Source organism: Exophiala bonariae, assembly GCF_035927105.1.
Source record: "Exophiala bonariae strain CCFEE 5792 chromosome Unknown scaffold_2, whole genome shotgun sequence".
Classification (NCBI taxonomy): domain Eukaryota; kingdom Fungi; phylum Ascomycota; class Eurotiomycetes; order Chaetothyriales; family Herpotrichiellaceae; genus Exophiala; species Exophiala bonariae.
Window position 1 is genome coordinate 1,554,230 of NW_027042477.1, and position 16,248 is coordinate 1,570,477.

The following is a 16,248-nucleotide window of genomic DNA, read 5'->3' on the forward strand; positions in this document are numbered from 1 at the left end:
TATAGACTTCTGGTCAATGATTCCTCCGGCGAGGGCTTTCACCTTGTTTGACCAAGTCTGATCAATAATGGATGATTCGCTCTATGGAGCATTCTGAGATGGTCGTTTGGACAAAAACGGCCGAGTAACCGCAGTCTCATGTCCTAATAAGGCCAAAAAAGGCCGATCAGCCTGGCTTCTTTACGGGATCCAAAGCAGGGAATTCCTTTTCATAATTCCGATTGCCTGCCTTTGCGATGGCCGGGGAGAATTTCTTGGGGTCATACCAATCAACATCACTGAGATTAAGTCTCCGCGCACGAGGGGCGTGCCGTCCGGACTTTTCTGCTCGGCTGAGCGAGGGGTTGTAGTGGTCGGGTCCTATTTTGAGACCTTTAGTATTGGGATTCCTCTCCAAAGGGGGTAGCATAATAGAGCCAGAAAGAAATCCATCGGGTGTACCATCGTGTTGATCATCCTCGCGAAGATCGTAGTTCAAGACCAAGTTCTTGATTCTCTGTTGCTCCTCACGTTCAGCCGCCTGTTGCGATTTCATCGAAACAGCGAAACTCGAATCTGACGGCAATTCGATCGTTTTCGTCTATACTGGCATTAGCGATCCGCCACGCACGACGTGTGCAATGCTTGATCTCCCTCCAGTGGATGTACTCACCTGAGAGCGGTTTCCTCTCTTTGTCATCAAGGAGAAAGCCATTTTATTGGTTTCGGGTTCGGGGACAGCACTGGGTTCTTCTTCCACAGGCTCAATGGGCATGCGCTGGATCTTGCGGATGGGAAGTGGGACATCAAACTGTGCGCGGCGTTCGAATTTGCGAGAATCTAAACTTTCAGCCATCATCTTCTCGAATGCTCTGTCAAAGTCAGCTTCGGCCTCGGGGTCCCTCTCCTCTTGCTGGCGTAGGACGACAATCTGCTCATCCTCATCTGAGTCGATCTCTTGTCGCTCCTCCACGTTATCGTCTTCTGCATCAACCTGGACAGTGTTAGCTAAGCACAATACATATTCCGTTTGCACCTTACCTCAGCATCGTCCTCCGAAGATTGGACTACCACGGGCTCAAGATCTGCATCACCATCACCGAGACCATCTTCAGAGCCAGACTCTTCATTGTCTTCAGGCTGGTCAGCTGTTTTTTCAGCACCTTGAGTTTTGTAGTTGGCGCTGACTGCCTCCCCGAAAAGTTTGGCTGCCTCTGAAAGTTCAGTCACAAGCTTCCAGTTTGGTCTCACAAGGCTGAAAGTATCCTGCACTAGGAAGTCGATTTCCATGGGTAAAGCATCCTTGGTGAGCATGTAATATTGGAAGAACGTCAAGAAGAAGTCAAGCTTCTTCTTTGAACTGCCTCGATCAAAGCAGATCCCACACGTATCGAGAATGGTGCAGACCAATCGGATGCGAAAGAAGTCATCTGGAGGATCGAATTGTGTATAGACACCAGGTTGTGGTGTTCCACCCTCATGGCCAAAGGTCACAATCCGATATAAGGTATCGAAGATGACCGTTGAGTCAACCATCTTGTAGTTGTACAACTCGCCCAGATACTTAACCTCGGCAATTCGACGCTGATTGAACTTGAAGTCATTTTGTTCGAGACCCAGAGTAATGTTTTCAAGAACATTGTCGATAACAGTGATAGCAAAATTCTGGTGATATCTGAAGAGCGCTTGGAGGAGTACTGCTAATAGGTGGATATTGCTAAATTTGACCTTGCCTGGTTTGCTAAAGATCTTCTCCAGGATTTGGACGACCTCTGGCTCTTCCCAGTGCAGCTTTCGAATCGTCTTGAGTACCTTCATGTAGTTTCGCTTTGTCATGTCCATGTAGACTAGCTGACGAACAAAAAGCTCCATTGGCGTGCGTTCTTTTTGTTGGATCGCGGCTCGTTGTGGTGGATCGACATAGTACATTGCGTTCTCGATAAGCATACGTTCCTGAGTGCCCAGATGATGTGCAGACTTTTTGCGATTGAGGGTCTCGAGGAAGGATACCATCCGGCCTGAGGTTTCAGGGTTTCGGAGAAGATATCGGCCACAATTTTCCAACAAATGAGCGATGATCTCTATATTCATCCTGGAAAAGTCATCCAAACTGACCTTGAAACAGTGAAAGATGACGTGTTCAGGGACGATTCCGAATTTTGTCAACTCTGCCAGGTATCGAATGTTGGACATTCGAATCTGTCCTAGGAAGTCCTTGGTCTTTCGTCGTTGGAGGCTTCGAAACTCATCGTCAAGGTGGCCGATTAAACCCTGGATGACATCTGGCATATATTGGCCGAGCGTGGCTGTCAGACGTGCATATAAAGGCAGCAGATCTGTGCGGCCTTTCGGCACTTCTTGAACCGCCTTGACCAGCCGATTTCGTGAGGCTTTGGAATTGAGAAAACAAAAGTCAAGCGCAACCTGGTCGACCATTTCCTTTGTTTGTAATTCGGACAGACGTAGGAGGATAGCATCGACCTGAGCCCCAACAGTCTTGTTTGCGATGGCCATAGACTGTTCATCAGCATCAGATGCTAGTTTTGCAGCATTTTCATTTGAAGCACCAGAGGCTTCATTTCGTTCTTCTGACTCGGGCTTGGTCTTCTTGGCATCTTCCAGAAGTATCCCAGGAACACGGCCTTTGAGATCCACCAGATTTTCGTAGAACCTCCGTTCCTCCTCATCTTCCCATATGCCTGCACCGTCACGCTGACCCTTGAGATAGTCGCCGGTTTTGATCATTCCAACCGTACCACTAGCTGCGGCTTCCTGGCTGTCCTTGTCGTCCAGCTCTGGCATTTCTTGACCAAGGACATCACAGAGCACTTGAGCATTTGCTACCAGTTTCTCCTGAGCTTTGGTTTGCTTTTCAAAATTCGCTTGTCTATCTTCGAAAATCTCGCCACTCTTGACGTAAGCTTCAGCATTTCGGCGGCTTTGATTGTTCAATGATCTCGAGTCTCGCACAACATGATTCTTGACACTACCAAGATAACGCTCGAAGACATTGACGAATCGTTGACGAATAGCCTGAGGGATAATGGGTGCATCGTCCTCTGGTACACTGTCAGAATAAGTCCCGACTTTAGCTGTTTCCGGGGGTGCGCCATCAGCATCTGGAACTTTTCTGCTCTCGTCCGAGGGCGGTTTGAGCCCCAGAATATCCCAAGAAAAGTTCTTGACAAACAAAACTGCCAGGCTAAGGTTGACGTGCTCTGGATCATGCCCAAGCAATTCTTTCAAGACCTCTAATGGAAATGGTTCATGGTCAATTTGGGCACCAGATTTTAAGCCATTAGATACTGGTCGAGGCTTAGGGTCGGGTTGGGCTTGGGTCTCTTTGGTGCGGGTCGAGGCGTCATCTGGTCGATCCACATCGTCCAAGCTCCTCAAAATACCACACAACCAGAACTCGCTCACCACTCGAAGGAGAACTCGCTGTCGGACTAGTCGTTCCTTTTCCTCTCTCTCCCGTACTTCAGCAGTCCAGAGTTTGACCTGGGCCTTGTCCGGAGGTGATAAACCTTTACCAAGTAACCAGGCCAGCTGTCGAGTGAATTCGGTAGGTCCGAATCTTTGGTGTAGCGCACTCACAACCTCGACTGCAGTGGCAATCTCGGTTGAGGTCTTGAGCCTACTCAGGCCTTCTGCGGTGGCAGATATTATCTCGGAAAGGTATTTCTGGAGTGAGAGGGTCCGGGTCTCAGTGACGAATGTGTCTTGGGCAGAGGCTGAAAGACCAGTTCGAAGGCGTTTGATAAAGGCAGTGTTTTTCTTCAAGGAGGAGTCGAGAGATCCTGCGACATCGTAGACATCTGCATAGGGGATTAGTTCTACTCTGCGCCGGTCTGGTATGAACCACTCATACCCTTTGCGCCTGCCCAGACGCGCAGATTCAAGTCACGTAGCTCTCCTGTATTGACTTGTCAGCATTGACAAGTTCGTGAACAAGAAGCGTGCATACTCTTGCGCTTGCGGTCCATTGGGGGCCGCGATGAAGTAACGAGATTGCTTGCACTCGCATGTCGAAGACTAGGGGCAAAGTGAGAGAGCAGAGATATCTGCGTCTGATTTGGGACAACAGATATCAGTGCAACTGAAGTTGCATGTCATCGAAGGAGGTGTACTGGGGTTGTTGAGTGAATCACTAGTCCCGCGTTTTCACAAGCGGCGTGAATCTGCCGATGATGGTGCCAAGAGATCGGAAGACCGCGTGCAGTAAAATGCAGTCATGATCAAGCAGCGGGGCTTTTCACTCTTTCTAGGAGAAAAGCAGACGCCGCCCTACGCCTGTCTCCGATATTCCACATACCCAACCATGACATCACTCAAAGGTGGTCGCCCACCCCTCGGGATGCCGTTAGCATTTCCCAGGTCTATCCTACGAGTATGTATTGTTGCGCTCACACTGACATCTCTAGTTCAACAAGGCAATAGGTGATTTGTGAAGGTTACCCTTTCTATCGACTCGTTCATGGACACTCGCGAGCGTGTATGATTCCATATCTGAATCCTAATCCGTTTTTTGGTGTCTCCCATAGCGCTTCCCCAGCAAAAGCTATCAAGGATCATGATCCCACTCTCGTTGGTAAATTCAAACCCATCACCATGCATGCTCTACACAGACTCAGCAAAAATCTTTGCCTTTTGAGCCGCCAGCTTGCTTTTCCTGGCTGTTCCCATGGCCCGTTCTGTTTCTGATTTGGCTTCTTTGGCTTCCTCTACCTTGCTCTTCTTCCGTGACCCAGCTTGCGGTCCCTTGGTAGTTGCGGGGTTTCTTTTTCGTTTCTGTCCTTGCTGCTCGTCGCCGTCCCCTTCAGTAGCTGCGATTGTTTCAACGACATCCGCTGAATCGGTCCATAGATCATCTGCTAGCCATATGGGCACAGCGGTAGAAGAGTTTCCTTTGATGTGGATGGACTTCACATTACGCCAACCCTTGACAACATGTTTTTCGATAACCGCATTAACCACGGCAGAGATATTGTCAACAAGCTGTTGCGGCTCAAAACTGGCCAGCCCAGCGCGGACAGCCAGCGAAGTGCCTGGCCGAAGGCTGACGGGTACACAGTCAATGGCTTTCTCAATTTCCTTTGCAAACGATGACGGGCTCTTCAAGGTAGAAGGCGTGTCCTTCTTGACCTTTCTACCCTGCGGTGATTTCTCTTGTTTCCCTTCCTGTTTGCGCTCTGATTGTGCAATGATAATGGGAATGGGGCGTTTGGTTGTACCCTTGTAGAATACTTTCCCAAGAACATTTGGTAGACGATTGATGATACGATCATCTGCAAGAAATATGTCATGCTCAGCAATAAGCTGTCGCCTCGTTTCAAAAGTCTTATACCTATCCTTGAGCTTGGTCAAACCAATGATTTGAGTGATGCGAGATTTAAGATCTTCCGGAAACGAAGGATCAGCAACCAGATTTTTGACTGCCCTTTGAGGATCTGCAGTTATGAGACATATCCGCAATTCGGTAGATGTGTTCAGAGAATGTGGAACAACGATTTTGCTTGGTTTCAGACGGCGATCATCGACAATGTGCTGTTTTGTGGTAAGATTTAACCAAATTGGGTTCTCGGTGCTGGAATTGTCGTCCTGCTCAGAGTCGGAGGCATCCGTAGAGAGAAGGTTTCTCTTGGAAGAAGCCTCCTGTAAACGCTTGGTTTCGGTTTTGACATGTTGCAACAGGGCTTGGGATGCCTTGAGGGTCTGTACAAGAGGTCAGTAAAAATTGATTGACTTGGAGTTGTGAAACTGACCTGTTCGGGATCTAATTGATAAGGAGTATCTGCGGGTCGCTTCCTGGGGATTGTTGAGGCTGGCTTGACAGCGACAGCGACAGCGACAGCCATATTTGAGAATTGCCTGGGGAGGTGTTTTCGAGACCGATGATTGATATATCGCTATTGCTGAACCAACTGGATCGCAAAAAGTTCGAGTGCAGTTTGACCCCGGCACAAAAAAAAGACATTCACCGCCTTTCGGAGTTAAGTGGCAATTTAACACGCTAAGTTGGCACGCTAAAGAATGAACGGGCAAAATTCCCAGGTGGGAAGGAACAAGAAAATTAATAATTACGTGCATGCCGTCGCCCACCGATAGTGGTGACCTTCTAGCTTTGACTTTGGCATTTTGCTTGGGGGTGGACCGGGTATTGTAAGCGTGGGCGGGCACTGGTTACAGTGGTTACTAGGTAGCTGGTGGTTACAGCGGTGCCCCCCATGACATCTTTTTCCAGTGCCACCTTAGCTGCCACTGTGACTGCAAATGCGAGAACATCTCCAACTTTTCAAGTCCCCGAATCGCCGCCTACCACTCGGAATGCATCTCCTACCTGCAGGCTTTCCAAGCAATACCCACGGCTCTTCGTTCTCGCAGATGCAAAGTCCTACCTGACACAGATAAAGCGAATAGGTGCATAAGCTTCAACTCGGCTATTCCACAGTGAAGAACGTAGATAATAAGTCGATTGCCCACTCGCAAGAGTCTGATTCTGTGACCGCCATTCCACATTCCATCATTCATTCACACGTGCTTCTTCACCAACTGCAGTGGTTGTCTTTTCTGGCCACCACAGGTGATCCAGGCCTCGATGTGACTCTGAGGATCTGGACGTGTAAACAACCATTCCTTCGAAAATGCTTTCATTCAACAATCAAGAATAATTGTCCATCCATTTATGGTCGATCCGATCACGAGACCACCTAGGTATTATTGACGTAACGGCGGGCACCGGGCTACTAACTAACTAGAATTTGGTTCGGCGGGTCGGTCGGTGCTCAAAACGCGGTGCCTCTAGCGCGCCTACTCTCATCGCGTGAGAGCCTCCAACGTTTCCACACACTCGACCTTCAATTCACCACCGACCTTCTTCTTGACCACCCTCCACCCTCTTCCTTTGTGCACTTGGCTCTCGGGCATGTCTAATTCTCTGATCAAATCCATGCAATATCCCAACTAACTCCCGACAGCTTCAACAGAGCAATCTCGAAAGCTTCTCGTCCTGGGACGCGCTTAATAGCTGGACCACCATAATCCCCGGCTATCACTCTCGATAGCTGAGGACCAGCACACCATGGCTTCCTTTACCACCATTTCAGAGACTGCAGTCTCCCCGAAACCACCTCCAAAGAGAACCACATCATCTCTGCTGCCAGCTTTTGAGCCCTTCTCCTCTTCACCAGCTCTCCCAAGACCTCTCAAGAGAAATCGAGATGCATTTGACGAGCACACAACATATCCCACTCCAGTGCCCACCTCTTCTACAGCAATACTAACTTCTTCACCCTCACGCGTCTCAAAGTCGAAACCAACCCTCCGGACCAATTCGTCCACTCTTTCTGAGCGTACCCCGTTAGGATCTCTCCCTTCCATTCAACTTGATGTCGATGGAAAGGTCACGCGTATGGGGAGGTCCAGTGCTTCTTGCGACTATCAATTGTCTGCCAATCGGTTGATATCCAGAGTTCATGTCGAGGCATGCTACAAGTCTCCTGGTTCGCGTCTGGGCCGAGAGCTGGTCGAGATAACCTGCACAGGATGGAATGGTGTCAAGATACATTGCAAGGGCCAGGCGTATGAATTGAAAAAGGGCGAGACATTTCAAACCGATGTTCGAGATGCCGAGATCATTCTTGATGTGCATGATAGTCGAGTGGTGGTGGAATGGCCACCAAAACCTCGATTAGGTGCCATTTCTTCCGACGAGGACGAAGACTTGTCTCCCACCAAGCGACAGCGTCTCATGATGCGTCATTCTACACCTCCCAGCCCAAGTCCTTTGCAGTCTAGAAGACGTCCAGCTTCTCCAATATCCCCTTCACCTGCTGTCCAAGCATTGCTGCCTTCTTCGCCTCCATTACCACCAACACGATCCCACGTGGAGACCGTGGAGATATATGAAGATCCCGAACCCGCACAGGAAGGACTAAGGTCTCCCGTATCCGTCAAGGTGTCTCAGACGACTACACAAGCTCTGTCCCAACCTTCTCAGATTCCGGCGATTTCACTGAACTCTCTCTCCAGCACCACCGAAGACTTTTCCGATAATGACGAGGAGAATGACCCCATCATTCATTCTTTCGGACCATTTGGTGCAAATCTTCTACCTCGGCTGGCATCGTTCACTGCTGGAGACTCTCCGAATCTCAGTCATACTAATTCTGTGAAAAGTTCACGATCGTCTCATACCGAACCTTTACATCCACAACAAGCACCTGCTAACAGCCAGATTTCTACCACCGATTTTGATATTCAAGGCCACATCATTAATCAGCTTGCATTTTCTCGATTGTCCTCTACTCCATTGTCGACGATTTTAAGCCATCTCCCACAGGAAGCGGGTGTTCTGTCACTTAATGACGTTCGAAAAGTGGTTTCTGCGACCCCGTGCATTGGTGAAGTCCGTAGAGAAGGCAAAGATGCAGCAGGCAAAGCGCTTGAGAGTGAATTCTACTACCTGCCAGATCTGGACGAAGATGACAAGCGAAAGGAGGCTGTGGTGATGGATTTGAGAAAGCCCGGATTGAGGGCATGCCGTAAGCAGCATAAGGTTTGTTGATTCCCCCAATCTTGCGAACGATCATTGACCATGCCTAGCAATACTACTGGCGGAAACCAAAATAGAAGAAAAACGGCATGGACCGAGATCGACGAATGTGGTAACCATCCTGTTCGAAGAGGAACAGACATGGCTATGTATCTCTGTTGTCGTTTCCTTGCTTACAAGCTTTGTCGGTCCATAGGAGACATGGAGGATTGTGTGTCTAGCGTTTAGCGTTACAGCATAGCATAGCATGGTGAAGGGTTCTGTCAGCATCTTTGATGTGGGTGTGGGAAATTTCATTATCTTTGTCGCTGTGGTGGGAGGAATGGATTGTCTAGCTCAGAGAGTCGAAGAGTGTGCAAAACAGTCATACTCCAATTGTTTCTGAGAAGAACACCAACTACAGCCTTGAAGCCAGAATTGTCGATAGTGTGCAATCATGCCATTGAGCAACCAATTTGTACTCGATGCTGTGGTCCCTGATAATGTCATTTTGTACCTAGTAGGAACCTTTTGAGGATGGGGGAGCGCTTAGCCACGGAAAGCGAGCGACATCGGTGAACATCCGAGAGACGCCCGGGCGAACGTCACCAATGAATTCACCTCTGAGTTCCGAGGTTGGAGCTTTCGCTCTCGCCTTATGCCGCCGGAGAAATCATGGCGATAATAGCCCGTACCTCGCTGCATGATCGTATGTGCTTTCTCGTCGTCCACACTTGAATAGAGAAGGTTTCCTCTCCTGTCTCCTTTCCCCTTCCCCAGGGTATGTGTATATACCAGAGGTCATAATCATGCTATCAATAGCAAAGCAATCGGCTCTGCGCACGCTGCGTACCCAAACAACCTCCACATCCCTCTCATCCCGTACACAATCCACATCCCTTGCCCGCCTGCTCTCCACACTCGCAATCCTCGAGCAAAGAGATGGAAAACTCAACACAGGCTCGCTGGGCGCCGTAACGGCCGGGCAGAAACTCGGCGGCGCTGTCCACGGCTTCGTGGCCGGCAAGGGAGCAAAGACAATTGCTGGCGATGCTGCTAAAGTCCAGGGTCTCGAGAAGGTCCTCGCCGTCGATAACGAGGCCTACGACCGTGGACTGCCCGAGAATTGGGCGCCGCTGCTCGTAGAGAATATCAAGAAGGGTGGCTATACGCATGTCATTGCACCACATTCGGCTTTTGGGAAGGGCCTGCTGCCTCGCGTTGCTGCGTTGTTGGATGTCCAGCAGGTATCGGATGTTATGGCGATTGAGAGCGAGGATAGTGAGTATCTCTGGACTGTGACATTTGCAGTGTTCCTCTATGCAAAAGAATTAGATATTGACAAAATGGAACAGCATTCGTCCGACCGATCTATGCCGGCAACGCCATCCTAACAGTCCAAAGCACCGACCCCATCAAACTCATCACCGTCCGCCAGACATCCTTCGCCCCAGCCGAAACCTCAGGCGGCTCTGCCTCTGTCGAGGATGGCGTCGACCCCAACACACCCTCCCAAACAAAATGGATCTCCGAGAACCTCGCCAAATCCGACCGGCCAGAACTCGCCTCGGCAAAGAAAATCGTCTCGGGCGGCCGCGGCCTCAAATCGAAAGAAGAATTCGACCGACTGATCCCACCGCTCGCAGACGCACTGGGCGCCGCAATCGGTGCATCGCGCGCGGCAGTCGACAGTGGCTTCGCCGACAATAGTTTGCAGGTTGGTCAGACGGGCAAGAACGTCGCGCCCCAACTGTACCTCGCAGCGGGGATTTCTGGCGCCATTCAGCATCTTGCCGGCATGAAGGATAGCAAGGTCATTGCGGCGATTAATAAGGATCCTGATGCGCCCATTTTCCAGGTTGCGGATGTGGGTCTCGTTGGGGATCTGTTTGAGAAGGTTCCGGAGTTGACGGAGAAATTGAAGTAAGTCGAAGTAGCTGGGCTAGTGGATGGGATTGGTCGAGAAGAGGCATGTTGATTTCCTAGACCTTTGGACTGGTGGGGTGCTTGAGTTCATTATTTCCACGCATCCGGCACGACTACGATGTGAGGTACTGTATATCCAAAAAAAGAAACAAAAAGCAACATATGGTTGAAAACATCATGAACATCATGAACTCTTTGATTCCCTGGTTTCATACACCTCTTGTCATTGCGCTGAAGATTTCTTACTCTTCTGGATCAGTACCCCCATACTCAGCTCAGCTCCGTCAGCTGTTCTATATGCACGCTGGGATGTTTCCATTCTACGAGACGTCCACGGTTGTCTGAGGTGAAGCGATTCTGCCGACTAACTCCTCGACAGGGCCGTGATTGAATGACTGGAGTACTGAACAAGAAGGTATCTGCTATTCTGCTGCCACGTCGACAATTGCTAGCCAAATGATCACTCCAAACACCTCGCTTTGCACTCCTTCAGCCAAGAGAGAAAATGAAACCGGGTGTACGCCTTCCACATCGAACTGGTTCTTACTTGGCAGATATTCTCAGTCGACGCCAAAATCGCTTCCTGAGGCCCTCATCCCTTCGGCCTTTAGCGCTGTTCTCCTGGCCACGCTGCTCCCTTTGATCGTCTTCTTCGCATATCTCATTGCCATTCTCATCCCCGTTGTCATCCTCGCCAACTCCTTCCTTGTCTATTATTGATTGCACCATCTTCAGATCTTGAAACGCCGCTAATGTTCTGGGATGGTCAGCTCCCAATATTCTTTCCCTTCCTCTCGCGACGCGCTGGAACATATGTCGTGCCTTCGCCACTCTATTCTGGCGCCAACAAAAAATGCCGAAATTTGAGATTAGAGTTAGCGCATCAAGATTCTCGAGCTGGAGAGCTTCAGAACCAGTTAGTGCTTGCTCATAATACTGGTTTGCAAGGCCAAGTTTACCCTGGCGGTCATATAACAAAGCCATGAGACCAATGAAGTGTAGTGTCGATTCGTGTTCAGCACCAAATAACTCTTGAGAGACGACCAGTGCTCTCTGGAGAAACTGTCCCGCTGGTGCAAATCTACCTTGGAGCAGATATAGGCCACCGAGGCTACCCATCGCATCCAACGTCAACGTGTGCTTGTCCCCTAGTGTCTCTTGAGATCCAGCTAGCCCACGCTGCAACAGCGGCTTCGCTTGCGATAGTTGACCTTCTTCCAAGTACAAATTACCCAGCGCAATGACTGTGCCTGGTGTCGATAAATGGAAGTCACCAAGGACCTTCTCAAGGCCAGTCAGTGCCCGTCGGAGAAGCTGTTCCGCTAACCGTAGCCTATCCTGAGTAAAATATAGATCTGCTAAGTCCCTGACAATCACCAATGTTGTTGTGTGCTCTGGGCCTAAAAACTCATCTGCGCCGGCTAAAACTTGCTTGTAGAAGTCCTCGGCCTGCTCCAGTTTGCCCTGTCTATGACACTGGCCTGCTAAGGAATTCAATAGCCATAGGGTCGTCTCATGCTTGACGCCGAGCCCCTGCTCGGAGCTGCTCAACGCTCGCTGTAAGATCTGCTCCGCTGCAGCAGGTTGATTATGGAAATCAAGTAGATCTGTTACGTTCATGACATCATTGAGCCTTCCAGGCCCGATGATGCTGATGCGTTCGTTGTGCCAAAATTGCTCCTGCACCAGCCTTAGGGCGTGTGCAGCAAGGCGAGCGAAAGACAGAAGCTCCAAAGTATAATTCTCGTCCACATTAGCCGATACAGCGACACAATCAAAGGCATACCAGTAATTCTGAACGTCGATGTCATGGTTGAGCACTAGTACTGCCCAGTCATGTATGCAGTTGTGCATGGTCCAGGATGTTGTCGTCTCCAGGTCTGTCCGCTGGACTTCGAGGAAACAGTAGTCTGTCAAGGTCTTCATCGCGCCAAAGACTTTAATGTCGTCTTTAGTTAGAGTACGCAGCCACTCCGGAGAATTATCTTTGACGCCGGAAAGAAGTAATTCGTACCATATACTCTGGTTATCGAAGTAGGCCAGAGCTTTGAGCAATAGTGCGGCAGTAGAATGTTGAGCTTGAAGACGTTTGTACGAGATATCCCAGGTAGTATACAATGTTCGATCTCGATATTCCTCAAGTTCAACTGGCTGCTCAGGATTGATATTCCAGCGTTTCTCGTATTCCTGAAGATAGCGTTCGAAAGAGAATCCACTATTGCGAAGAAATATGCCGGCTGTAGCCAGGGCGAGTGGAAAGCCTGCTAATCGCTTCGCTAGACGGGTTGCGTAAGGATCTTGCGAAGCAACTGTTAACTAGGTGCTCAATGGGTGGTTATAGGTGTAAGCAACATACCAGACTCGGTGTGCGCTCTTTGGGAACGCGTCGCTAGGATCTGTAGGCTCTCTGTGGTGCTTGAGAGCGGCCGGATATCGATAATCTTTCCACCAACAAGGTCTGACCGTCGTGTTGTTACGATAGCAGACCCATGGGAAGCATGAGGATAGTACTTGCGGATATCGAACTCCTTTGGATCATCGTGATTGTCGAATAAAAGTAGCCATCGTGTGTTCTTCTTGTTAGATAACCAACGGTGAATATGGACCAAAGCCTGATCAGAGCTCAATGCGCCAGAATCTTGTATATCGAAGATCAGACCGGCTATCGACGAGAAACTATCTTTCAATGTGGTCTCGGATGTTGCATTGAGCCAGAATACTGACTTAAAATCGTTCATTCGGCTTTTAGCGTAGGCAATAGCGAGCTGCGTTTTGCCGACTCCTCCCATACCACCAAGAATTACTCGTCGTTGCTCTTGAGTCTTGCCATTGGGTCCCAGGGCTTCGTGAATTTGGTCAAGCTCGTTCTGGCGACCGACGAAGAGCTGCGAGTCGATATCAGGTGACTGACTCAGACAGATACCTACCGGACCGTGATAGCTGAAGTCTTGCTTGGTGGTCACGGTGACTATGAGGATCGTTAGCCTGGTTTTCCAGAGCATGTATCAAGAGAATGAGAATAAGCATGTAATAAAGCTGGAGAAATAAGACTAGCATAATCCGTAGACAGTGTCAACTATATAGCACTAATTGTGCGAGTTATCCAGAAGCCCTGGGAAACTAAATTAATTCTTGTCGAGATCCAAGTTTGAACTCAAGGACCAACGGTCGCTACCTACTGCTCAATGAAATTGCCATCAATGTGGCTAATTCTTACCAGAATGGAAATTTTGAGTTCCAACGGCGGCATTGTTGTTGATTTGTTGCCCACTTCCGCTATTGACATTGTTTGTTTGCGCACCTCCGCCACTGTTGAAAGTGTTACCCAGGCTTTCGTCCTCGTACACCGAGGATTTGACAGATTTCAGCTCTTGAACAATTTTTTCCAACTCAGTATTCTGCTCGGACATGCCAGCATTGACGGCGTGATGATTGACGATGAGCTGTACATCTCGAGTGATTGAGAGCATTAACTCCTCGACTTTGCTCCCATTGCCGAGTCGTTGGAGGATCTTTGTGTAACGTTTCTTCCATCCATCGTGCTCGCCAGGTATCACCTTTTCGAAAATTTGTTTCAGGTCATCAGCCTTCTCCTCACAGCGATCGATGATCTTTTCCAAGGCTACGCAGACATCGGGAGGGAGGCCGGCTTGAATGGTTTCCAATTTGGTCTCGCATTTTTGCAGGATGTCGCGGATTATAGGCAATTTGACGACAACGACTTCGAACGTCTCAGGCAGTTTCAAGTCTTTCCGTGCATCGTTACAGATTTTGAGCGAGGCGTCAACGATTCCAATAAGTCCAGAGATAGCGCCTAATATCTCGAAGCCGGACATCGCAAGGCAGTGGTGCAGCTATCAGATTGACACATAGAAGGGCCTGACGGGGGCTGACAGACATTGAGACATTCCAAGGCTTCACACTTAAGGAGGGAACATGAACAACCCATTATCAGGCTGCGGCTGAGTTAAAACCACGACTCTCTGCAGTCTGCAGCAGCGGTGGCTGGATCACGAGGTCCTGGAGCGTAATTGGGCAACAGAGGGAGGGGATTTTCAAGTCTTTGCTCAACTCCCAAAGTAGAGCTGGCGGCTAGATCTCGTAAATGCACTGTGACCAGGCAAAGATGTTGGGGGCGACATCAGGCGCACGTGAACTGGCTATGGTGAACTAGCCTTGCCTTCGAATACAGTCGTAGAAAATCTGGGAAGATATATGTCAGTGCTGAGTATCAAGGCGCAGCCTGATGTATCTGTGGTGAGCTGGAATAGTACATCTTTTTGTCATCAGTCTCTACCCGTCGATGAGCTGCTTGGTGCATTGACACGAACGATGCCAGACGAATCCGGGGGCGAGTTACAGCATTATTTCTGGTAGGTTTCAGTCTCGGTTGAAGAGCTGGGTTGAGTCTGGAGTCCAACCACACAATTGGCATGCAAATCTGTGCGACTTTGAAAGTTAGGTAACTAACATGAGTGAGACCTTCAGGTCCTCAGGACCCTAATGATGACGGTAAGCGTCTCCAGGTGTTGCAGTAGGAAGCCGATATGAGTCAACCAGTGCCCAGACTGCGGCAAATGCAACCCCCCTAAAAAGTGAGCCGCAGCCTTAGGAGTCATCCCTCGGCTGTTGAACCACACTCGACGATGCGTGGATTGCCGTGGATGTACGAGGGAACCTCCAGGAACCATGCTTGATCTTCATCATACTCAGCCACTGACAGAAACACTTAGTATACTCTGATGTAGTAAAAGGTAAGAGAACTCCACATAGGAGGGGTGAGATACACAGGTCGCTGAAGAGTTGTTCCCCTATTTCAAGAGTCAACACATCTGACCTGAGTCATCGTGGGGAGAATTTGAGCCCCACAAGGCTTTGACATTTGAGGGGTCACCCCTAGTGAGAGCCGAAGGCACAGGGCTGGGGGTGCCTCTTTTCCGTCGCATTTCCTCAAACAGAAAAGCGCTTAATGACATCGATAAACCCGAATACGGATGACAAAGAAATAGAAACAATCATAGCCGTAGTACACAGATTGGGAGTGATTCCTTGCAAAGACGTGATCGACCGAAGCCGAGTCTATTCCCTAAGTGTCTTCAAGCTCGTTCCATCATCGGTCTTGGGAACCCGCGATTGTACGCCAGGCTGCTCAGGCTGCCATACGCTGGACCCAATGATGTTCTAGGGCGCGCATGGAAATTCAATCGGCTACCTGTAAGTTTGATTTGTACTTGCGCCTTTGGTGCAGAATAGCGCATTGCTGCCTGGGAACCCTGAATTATCTTGGTACCGGGATATGATCGTCACTTTGAAGCATGATTCGTATTTCCTAGTTGGGAGTTAGAATGCGATGTTGCTATGGTGTGGTGAGTCTTGTCAAACGCCGCAACCAACATCCTCAAAAGTCCTAGGCGCAGTGTGAAATTGGATCGCAAGCCCATTCCTAACGGCACGGTCTATCATGATATGCCTCAGGACGAGTGATCCCACAAATCAGATATCTAGAGGCCATGCACTGAGCCAAATAAACTACATGTGGACCCTGCGTCTGCAGTGGCTTGGACCAGCGTTTGAGTCACAGACGCTCTCTCCACCGTGCATCACACTCAGATGAAAAGGAGCGAAGCCGACGGCTTTGTTACTAATGCGGGTATCGAGTCATAGCTTGATACCCGTACTCGTATTGCTACACGGATGAGGGCAAGTACTTAAGGAGAGGTGTATATCCTTCTGCCTGAGGCGCTTTCATTCTCCGCAGAAGCTTCCATTTACTCAGCATCGTCATCATCGACATCTGCTGATTGTATCGA

At 49.4% G+C, this 16,248-nt stretch overlaps 5 protein-coding genes across 5 annotated transcripts; 2 read left to right on the top strand and 3 right to left on the bottom strand.

Moving 5' to 3' along the window:
- Positions 1–166: 166 nt before the first annotated feature.
- Positions 167–3,965, bottom strand: LTR84_005076 (uncharacterized protein; the record flags this gene model as incomplete). Its single annotated transcript, XM_064848648.1, has 5 exons — positions 167–580; positions 653–973; positions 1,021–3,797; positions 3,851–3,895; positions 3,947–3,965. The coding sequence occupies 5 exons, from the start codon at positions 3,963–3,965 to the stop codon at positions 167–169; spliced, it is 3,576 nt and encodes a 1,191-aa protein (XP_064711272.1).
- Positions 3,966–4,599: 634 nt separating this feature from the next.
- On the bottom strand, positions 4,600–5,837 carry LTR84_005077 (uncharacterized protein; the record flags this gene model as incomplete). The annotated part of the gene is made up of 2 exons (XM_064848649.1): positions 4,600–5,694; positions 5,745–5,837. The coding sequence occupies 2 exons, from the start codon at positions 5,835–5,837 to the stop codon at positions 4,600–4,602; spliced, it is 1,188 nt and encodes a 395-aa protein (XP_064711273.1).
- Positions 5,838–7,060: 1,223 nt separating this feature from the next.
- Positions 7,061–8,610, top strand: LTR84_005078 (uncharacterized protein; the record flags this gene model as incomplete). The annotated part of the gene is made up of 2 exons (XM_064848650.1): positions 7,061–8,536; positions 8,584–8,610. 2 exons carry the CDS (start codon positions 7,061–7,063, stop codon positions 8,608–8,610), a joined length of 1,503 nt encoding a protein of 500 aa, XP_064711274.1.
- A 711-nt stretch (positions 8,611–9,321) lies between these two features.
- Positions 9,322–10,439, top strand: LTR84_005079 (uncharacterized protein; the record flags this gene model as incomplete). The annotated part of the gene is made up of 2 exons (XM_064848651.1): positions 9,322–9,793; positions 9,868–10,439. The coding sequence occupies 2 exons, from the start codon at positions 9,322–9,324 to the stop codon at positions 10,437–10,439; spliced, it is 1,044 nt and encodes a 347-aa protein (XP_064711275.1).
- A 542-nt stretch (positions 10,440–10,981) lies between these two features.
- Positions 10,982–14,274, bottom strand: LTR84_005080 (uncharacterized protein; the record flags this gene model as incomplete). The annotated part of the gene is made up of 3 exons (XM_064848652.1): positions 10,982–12,747; positions 12,795–13,406; positions 13,656–14,274. 3 exons carry the CDS (start codon positions 14,272–14,274, stop codon positions 10,982–10,984), a joined length of 2,997 nt encoding a protein of 998 aa, XP_064711276.1.
- Positions 14,275–16,248: the final 1,974 nt, after the last annotated feature.